This window comes from Lolium perenne, chromosome 4, assembly GCF_019359855.2.
Source record: "Lolium perenne isolate Kyuss_39 chromosome 4, Kyuss_2.0, whole genome shotgun sequence".
Classification (NCBI taxonomy): domain Eukaryota; kingdom Viridiplantae; phylum Streptophyta; class Magnoliopsida; order Poales; family Poaceae; genus Lolium; species Lolium perenne.
Genome location: NC_067247.2, coordinates 389,233,746 through 389,242,829, shown reverse-complemented (window position 1 = coordinate 389,242,829; position 9,084 = coordinate 389,233,746). Strand labels below are relative to the sequence as shown.

Genomic DNA, 9,084 nt, shown 5'->3' with positions numbered 1-9,084 from the left:
TGCAAGCCGTAAGGCAAACATGGCAGGTCATTTAACTGCAAAAAACATGTCTAGTGCTATACCGGAGGGTATCCGGGTCTCCCAGGTACTGGCCTTCCTGGCTAACTGTATCCAGCATGACTTTCAAATGCTGATGAATGAATGAAATCGAAATCCTGATTCGCAAAAAGTAAATCAAACAAAGGTTATGAGTTAGGAAAGGTGCACCAAACCAGCCTACGCGAACATTCCATAGGATAATACTGACCAAGCTTGACCAAACTTTTTTGGTCATAAGAAGCAAATGAGTACGTGGATTGAATGATGCCATGCAAATAAGTAAATCTATATTTTTACTCATGAAATGTCATTAACCTCTTGAAGTTTTGCACGAAATCCAGAAGTACTCTAGTGGGTTGCGGGTAGCACTGCCCTCCTAGCCATGCAACCACATATTTGTTTTATGTGTTTTAAAATGAGTTTTGAGCTTATTTTAAAATGTAAAAGAATTGATAAAAAATCGCGCGTACATCTCGGCGTTCTATGTGCTCGCAAAATCGTTCCACAAAAAACGATATTCTTTGTGTTGTTTGTAAATACGTAAGAAATAAAAAATTCTATGTCAAAAAAGTGCTCTTCAAAAGTGATTTTACACTTGGCGTTCTGGGAGAGATCAATTTTTGTTTCAATTTTTTTACATTTTAAAATATTTTCGGTGACATGAGCATATGCACCGAGATCAAAAGTGATTTTCCGACCAGCAATACCCTATTGGCTTTGCATTTTGAAGAATCTGTAGAGGAGCAGTGGCATGTGGTGTCGGGTAAGACTGTGCCCAGCTGCATCGGCAAGCTGCAACAGTGTAACATGGTACAGATATTAATTCCACCAAATAGAGAAAACTCCATTTCGGTTTGCTCGCACTTGACCCTCCTCCTTGCCTTTGGTGCCGGTCATTCCATGGTCACATTCCCTCGAGTCCACGGCCCGCCACCGTCCTTGTCCCACAAACCCATCGGAAACCGGTCAACCGGCCTGAGCTCCGACACGGCCTTTCGACCAACCCACAAAAAAGACATCCGCTGCCGTCTCGTCCTTTTTTTTTTTTTTTTTTTTTTAACCCCTCGATCTGTGTTACAGCTGTAGTATCTGAACTTATGCACTAACTCAACACCACACTCACACCACACACACGCACACCACTAGTGCACAAGTTAGACTCTAGAACTATACACACAGCACACATAATTTGGGTGTCCCTAGAAGCTAGTAGTTGTGGCACATATGTGTGGAGGGGATTTTTATTTGGGACCAGAGCCCCGGTGAGACATCCCAAGAAATTCGGCCACAACGGGACTCGAACCTGGGATGGGTTGGATGGCCACTGCCAACACCAACCATCGAGCTATTGCTCGTTCTCGCTGCCGTCTCGTCCTGGGCATACGCAACCACCCAACTGAGATCTTGAGACTGGAAATGTAGTGGTGCTAGTAGAAAAAACAAGTTGGATTTTGGTAGAAGTATCTTGGCTTGGAGTGGCTCTCATGGCCGCCGCCGGCACCTTTCCACGCTGCCATGGCGAAAACGCCTCTACTCTTTGTTTTGCTTAAAGAAACAATCAGGGACCAGCACGCGATCCATCGGAGACGATTCCTCCTCCTCCTTCACCTGCTGCCACTCTCTGCCACTATGCTTCTTCCTTCTGTAGCTTTTGTTGTTCCCTTCTTGCCTTCTACTACTGCTACAGCTTGCTGAGCTCGCGCCACTCAGCTGCGACCAGCTTCTCGAGTCTCGATCAATCTAGATCGCGGGCACCAGCCGCGAGGGATGAGTGTGCGGGGAAATCCGGCGGCTGCTTCTGCTGCTGCCGGAGATGAAGGGGAAGAGACGGCGGAGGAGCTGCTGACGCGCGTGGCCGGGATGGTGCCGGCGGCGGTGAACGCGGCGACCGCGGCTGCGGGTTTCCCGGGCCGGTGGAAAGCGATCGCCGCGAAGCTGCGCACGCTCCCGGCGCGCCTGTCCGACCTGTCCAGCCACCCCTGCTTCGCCCGGAACGCGCTCTGCCGCGAGCTGCTGCAGTCCGTGGCCGCCACGCTCGCCGACGCGGCCGAGCTCGCCGCGCGGGCGCCCGGCGCCGCCGGGAAGCTCCAGACGCAGAGCGCCATCGACGCGCTGGGCGCCAGGCTTGACGTCAACATCCGCGACTGCACGCTCCTCGTCCGGACGGGCGTGCTGTCCGACGCCGCCTCGACTCCTCCTCCGGCAGCGGCCAAGGCGGACGTGCGGGAGCTGCTCGCGCGGCTGCAGATCGGGCACGGCGAGGCCAAGGGCCGGGCGGTGGACGGGCTGCTGGACGCCCTGGCCAAGGACGAGAAGAGCGTCCTGTCGGCGCTCAGCCGCGCCAACGTGGCCGCGCTGGTGCAGCTGCTCACGGCGCCGGCGCCCGCGGTGCGGGAGAAGGCCGCGACGGTGGTATGCCAGCTCGCGGAATCGGGCGGCGGCGTCTGCGAGGCGCTGCTGGTGTCGGAGGGCGCGGTGGCGCCGCTCCTCCGGCTGGCCGAGTCCGGCAGCAGCCTCGCCGCCCGCGAGAAGGCCGTGCTGACGCTGCACCGCCTCTCCGCGCGCCCCGACGCCGCGCTCGCCATCGCCGGCCACGGCGGCGCGCGCGCGCTCGTCGAGATCTGCCAGACGGGGGACTCCGTGTCGCAGGCCGCGGCGGCCGGCGCGCTCAAGAACCTCTCCGCGGTGCCGGAGGCGCTGCACGCGCTGGCCGACGAAGGGATCGTGCGCGTCATGGTCGGCCTGCTGGACCACGGCACGGTGCTCGGCTCCAAGGAGCACGCCGCGGACTGCCTCGAGAACCTCACGTCCGCCAGCGACGCCTTCCGGCTCGCCGTGGCGTCCGACGGCGGGCTGCGCAGCCTGCTGCTCCACCTCGACGCGCCGTCGCCGCGGGAGTCCGCGGTGCGCGCGCTCGGGAACATCGTGTGCGCCGTCGCCCCCGACACCCTCGTATCCCTCGGCGCGCTCCCGCGGCTGGCGCACGTGCTGCGAGTCGGCTCCCCCGGCGCGCAGCAGGCGGCGGCGTCGGCGGTGTGCAAGATCTCCGGCAGCGGCGAGAGGGACATGAAGCGTCTCATCGGCGAGCACGGCTGCGTGCCGCCGCTGGTGCGGATGCTGGACGCCAAGTCCGCCGGCGCGCGCGAGGCGGCCGCGCAGGCGCTGGCGAGCCTGGCGGCGCACCCGGCCAACGCGCGGGAGACGAGGCGGGACGAGCGGAGCGTGCCCAGCCTGGTGCAGCTGCTGGACCCGAGCCCGGCCAACACGGCGAAAAAGTACGCCATCGCGTGCCTGCTAGCGCTGTCGTCGGCGAAGCGGTGCAAGAAGCAGATGATCTCGCATGGTGCCATTGGGTACCTCAAGAAGCTCACCGACATGGAGGTCGCCGGCGCCGGGGACCTGCTCGACCGGCTGGAGGACCGCGGCAGGCTCCGGAGCATCTTCAGTAAGAGCTGATTGCCCGTGCTGAGCTGAGTAGTAGTACTCACAAGTTACATGTTGCCCGTGCAAAGTAATTTTCGTTTTTGCCTTAATCTGTATAGAAATCGCAGGCTTGATGCAGGTGTTCATTATGCTACTAGCTGAATATATATATTTATTTACCGTGAATATGTCTGTTGTAATATGTGGTGGCCTGATGAGTATGTTGGGCAATTCGGGAGCTTCTAACCTCGTACTTAATACCTTTTCAGTTTATGCAAGTTAATAAAGATGGTATATATTCCTGAGTGTTGTTCGTGTACACTTTACAGTGCTTTCTTCGCACTTTCGCCGTCACTGGGTTGTCCAATGCAATCTTGCTGTATTTGCAAAACTGAAAACAACACTTGGAAGATGACATTATGGCTGCTGTTGTCAAGCTCTACATGGGCGATTCCAGAGACTTTGCGAGGCTGAATAGGGCTTTTATAACCCTGATTCGAAGTTGGAGATTTCCGTCCCATCAGTCTTGTGCACAGCTTCTCCAAGATAAAATAGGCTGCATGCCAAGCTGCTGGACCTGGTTAGCACGAACCAATCTGCGTTCGTCAGGAGCAGAAGCCTACATGACAACTTCATGCTGGTGCGATAGGTGGCCAGAAGAATCCACCAGAGAAAACAGCTGGGAACTCTCGTTAAGCTGGATATCACACACACGTTTGACTCCTTATCCTGGAGTTTCTTGATAGAGGTGTTACGACATATGGGTTTTGGGCCCAAGTATCTACGGTGGGTGGCGGCTTTGCTTTATACCGCTAACACTATGGTAATCGTAAACGGGGAGCCTGGAGACAGAATTCTGCATGCGTGCGGCCTTGGCCAAGGAGATCCGACTTCCCCGATGCTTTTCGTCATCGCTATGGAAGTTCTGACTAAAGCTGTATCCCTGGCGGTGGAGCATGATTTGCTAAAACCCCTGGCAGGTATCACACCACTCCAACGCATATCTATATACGCAGACGATGTTGTGATGTTCCGTAAGCCGGTGAAACTGGAATTGGCTGCGGTCAAGCAGATTTTGTACCTCTTTGGCAATGCTTCTGAACTACATGTAAACTATAGGAAGTCCGCGGCGACACTGATCAGAGGAGGTGAGGCAGAAGCCAGGCTAGTCGCCACTGAGCTGGGCTGTGACACCGTGCCCTTCCCCATCAGGTACCTGGGGCTTCAGTTGTCCCTTAGGCCGCTCACGAAAGCCCAATGGCAGCCTGCTTTGGATAATATCAAAAGGATGTTACCGGCCTGGCAAAGGAGTCTGATTTCCAAGGAGAGTCATCTTACCTTGGTGAAAACCGTGTTGCAAGTGAGACCTGTGCACCACATTCTTGTTGAAGAGGCCTCGGTGTGGCTTCTTGAGGAGATCAACAAGTGGCTGCGAGCGTTTTTCTGGTCAGGGAAGAAGGAGGTGAACGGGGGGAATTGTCCTGTGTCCTGGGATAGCATCTGCCGACCGTTTGACCTTGGTGGGCTTGGGATCAAAAACCTCCAGCTGCAAAGCCTTGCGCTACGGGTCCGTTGGATTTGGTTGTCAAGAACGGACACATCTAGACCTTGGCTTGGGCTAAGCCTGCCCAAGGATTCGGCAGCGAGGGCGGTCTTTCAGAGTTTTGTTCAGTTTGCCGTGGGCAGTGGGAGCTCCATTCTTTTCTGGAGGGATAGATGGCTGAAGGGAAGCTCTGTGCAGGAGATTGCGCCACTGCGTACGATTTAGTGCCGACGAGGCGAAAAACAAGAGGAAAGTCTCGGAGACTCTGCATAACAATGGTTGGCTGAGCGACATCGCTGATACCCTCGATCAGGAGGCGGCTAGACAATGTGTACTGCTTTGGTTGGCCCTTGGTGATGTCCAATTACGGCCAGGCGTACCGGACTCGTTATCTTGGAAGGGCTCCAAGTCGGGCGGCTACAATGCCAAAGAAACTTACCATCTGATGTGTCATGGAGGGGTAAAATTCAGTCTTCATAGGCCTATCTGGAAAGCTCGTGCACCCTCCAAGTGCAAGATCTTCATGTGGTTGGCATCTCTCAATCGTCTCTGGACGGCGGACATGCGGTTTCGCCATGGGCTTCAAGACAAAACCAGCGCCTGCTTTACTTGCCTTCAGGACGAAGACACGGCACAACACATTCTGGGACATTGCGTCTATGCCAGAGAAGTGTGGCACTTATGTCTTCGTGGGATCGGCCTGAACCTTGCGAAACCTCAAAGGAGCATAACTTTCGAGGATTGGTGGCTTGCCGCTAGAGGTCTCATCGGGAAAGAGGACGAGAAGAGGTTTGATTCCCTAGTTATCTTGGTAGCCTGGATGCTCTGGAAACAACGCAATGCCAGAGTTTTTGGCAACACGAGGGAGTTCTGCAACGTCACGCAGCTGGTGAGTCGGATTAGGGATGAGTTCAGAGTTTGGGAGAAGGCTTACCTAGGAGATAGGAGAGCGATGGGGAGATAGTAGTACTAGGGCCAGGAGTGGAGTGTGTGTTGTGGTGTTATTCACATCATTTGTTGGCAAATGGTGTGAATTCTTGTATTTATTTCTCTCTTCTATAAAGATAAGGCACGCTATTGGCGTGCTTTTAAAAAAAACACTTGGAATATGACAGACACATTGGACGGTTCTTTCATTTGTTTGCGAACAACACTTGGCATAATGAGAAGATTAATGTTTTCGATTAGTGCGTAGTTGGAGCACGATGGGAAACAGACAAGCTGAGCTGCACGCGTGCGCACGGTGGGTCTATCAGGCGAGACGATCCTCCACTTCACTCCTGATATAGCGATGATTAGCCACTCCGGCGACCATCGGTTGGGGCGACTGATACGTAGGCTGATGAGGAGACATTGGCAGGTACTCCTACTGCCCAAAAGAATTGATCAAGTGCTCTTCTCTTTTGCAGCGTGGTTAAGTGTACACTAGCTAGATTACGAACGATGGACGTGATCGATCATTCGCTCCAAAGTGGATGAGAACACAAGATTCAGCACCACACATGAACGCATGATCGATTTCTTCCTTTCTTTCAGGGTCCTTAAGTGCAAGTTTGCTGGACTGTGTTGTATTTTCAAAAAAAATCAAGGTCCAGGCTGTAAATTGTACTACCTCCGTTTTAAGGAATAAGGCACACACGTATTTCAAGATGAATTTTGACCATAAAAATTGAACAATAAAATTTTAATTTTATTATATGTAATTAGCACCGTTGGATTCATACTGAAAAATACTTTCTAATGATGCTAATTTCATACAAACAATCTTTATATATTTAAAGTATTTTTTGGTCAAACAAAAAGCACGTAAAAAATGACATCTTATTTCTTGAAATGGAGGTAGTACACAACAACGATGAATTGATTGCAGATTCGAGGTCCTTCGAGGCCCCTCCCCTTGTTCAAAAAAACATCTTGAATTTGATGCTCAAGTACAACTTGCTTTCCTCAAGTACGTGAATGCGGTGTCTCAACTACCGGGTCAAAACAAAAGAATGGGACTGTATCGTTCTTCGTGCCTTCACTTCGGTAAGAGCATTTCTAGTGGGTCGTGTAAATTTGGATGTGTATATTTCCATATACATATCCATATACACCTCGCTAAATTTTACATCTTTCAGTTTTTCAGTGGAACATGTATCAGAACGTGTAAATCAGGACGTGTATATCCAACGGGTATATTTTCAAACGGCTATATTTCCAACGGCTATATATATTTCTGGTCTATATAAACCACCTCGACCACCTCTCTTCCAGCATCTCTACCTGTGACTTCTCTTCTCACTCCTAGATTTCCCTATCGTCTCTTCCGCAACACAATGAACACATCCTCTTGGGACATGAGTTCTTCGTCATCTTCATCTAGCGACGATGAACTCATACTTGCAGCATTTGCCGAGCGCGAGGAGGAAGAGAGGACGAATGCTTGATGCCACGGTGGTTCGAAGCATGGACGTCGAGCAATCGATCGAGGAAGAGATGCTGGATTTGATCTTCCGTGGGACGACTACTTCAGAGAAGTTCCTCGCTATCCCGAACATTTGTTTCGACAAAGGTTTGTAACCACTTCTCTGCGTTCGCCCATTTTTTATTTTCCCGTCTCATTTACTTTTTATACACAGATATAGGATGTACTGTGATTTGTTCAACCGCATAGCTGATGGTATACTTGAGCATGACTATGATGATGGTTATGTTACTCAAAAAAGAAGTGCTTATCCATACTTGTATTTGCCCATGCTGCTATCAGAATCTTATCCACTAGACCAATTTTTCCCTTTGTTGGATTTTCCTTTCTCTGTTATTGCAGAACGTTGCTGCGTTGATGGTGTTGCTTGATGCTGAGTTGATGTGGTTGCTTGCTCTCCAATTGGACTTCAGGTTGTGTTTGTGAGTAACCAAAACCAACTGTGTTCAAGAAATTTTGGTCACCATCCATCTGCAAACAATCAACAAAGACACACAACCAACATCAAATTAGTAATCAGAGAGCTCTTCTTCTACACATCAGGTTGTAGATCAGTACAAAATCTGTAGCAAAACACTATCAAAGCAATATTTTAGCACCAGACCACACGTGCATCAAACTGACATGGACAAACACCAAATTAACATGGACAAATACCAAATCGACATGGCCAAGCTGTACAGCCCGTCGCCCTCACTGCCTCTCCCCAGGCCGCAGGCCGCCGGCCTCCCCACTATCCACGGCGAGCGCCACCGCCCTCCAGGCCGCACCCGCCGCCATCCCTTTCTCTAGGGCGAGCGCCGCCGACCCCTAGACCGCACCCCACCGCCATCCCTTTCTTCACGAGCTCACGAGCGTGGCTTCCCATCTCCAGGTCACCGCCGCAACCCCAACCCATCTCCCTCCTCCGTCGCGCCGCAATCCCGCAGCCCATCTCCCTCCTCCGTCGCGCCGCAGCACCCCAACCCCTCTCTCCGCGCCCTCCCATCTGCATGGCGCGTGCCGCCGCCACATCTGGTGAGCCATGCGGCCGCCGCGCGACTCCCCGCGCCTCCCCTGACCTCTTCTCTACATGCGGGAATGAAAAAAGGGGCGAGAGAGATCTTACCGGAGGGTAATGGCCACCGGCGAGCTTTGATGCCTCCGGACGAAGGCGGGATGCGAGCGGAGCAGAGCTGGGGGAGAAGAGGTCAGTTGCCTCGCTTCCGTTTTTCACGAGCGTGGTTGGGCGTGTTTACTTCCACGACGCTCGTCGTGGATGGACGTGTAAAACTTGCACGAGCGTATACACGACCCACTGGAGACCGATTTTGGGCTAGAAACGTGTAAACGAGCTTTACACCTCCATATAGACCATCCACTAGAGATGATGTAAGAGGAGAACGAGATGGTTGTAGTTGGTGTGGTGAAACACACCATGTAAATTTAGAGTCAGGGCATCTTCAACGGGGTGACGCATTTCAGCGTCCGAAAATGTCCGCGTGCGTCCGTTTGCGTCGGTCGAAATGGTCGAAATCGATCGCGCGTTCATTTGCGTCGGGAGTGGCTCCAGTGGCACGACGCATTTTCTCTCTCAAATTTCCATTTTTTATAACATGAAAATATAGTTTTA

At 52.4% G+C, this 9,084-nt stretch overlaps 2 protein-coding genes across 2 annotated transcripts; both read left to right on the top strand.

The window, feature by feature from the left end:
- The first annotated feature begins 1,105 nt into the window (after positions 1 to 1,105).
- LOC127297369 (uncharacterized) lies at positions 1,106 to 3,781 on the top strand. The gene has a single exon (XM_051327678.2). The coding sequence runs from the start codon at positions 1,807 to 1,809 to the stop codon at positions 3,493 to 3,495; it is 1,689 nt and encodes a 562-aa protein (XP_051183638.1). The 5' UTR covers positions 1,106 to 1,806; the 3' UTR covers positions 3,496 to 3,781.
- A 597-nt stretch (positions 3,782 to 4,378) lies between these two features.
- On the top strand, positions 4,379 to 5,230 carry LOC139830363 (uncharacterized). Its single transcript, XM_071818363.1, has one exon. The coding sequence runs from the start codon at positions 4,379 to 4,381 to the stop codon at positions 5,228 to 5,230; it is 852 nt and encodes a 283-aa protein (XP_071674464.1).
- The last annotated feature ends 3,854 nt before the right edge of the window (positions 5,231 to 9,084 follow it).

Bases quoted from the DNA above. Each gene is read 5' to 3' on its own strand.
- LOC139830363 (XM_071818363.1), top strand. From the start codon at position 4,379: ATGGAAGTTCTGACTAAAGCTGTATCCCTGGCGGTGGAGCATGATTTG.
- LOC127297369 (XM_051327678.2), top strand. From the start codon at position 1,807: ATGAGTGTGCGGGGAAATCCGGCGGCTGCTTCTGCTGCTGCCGGAGAT.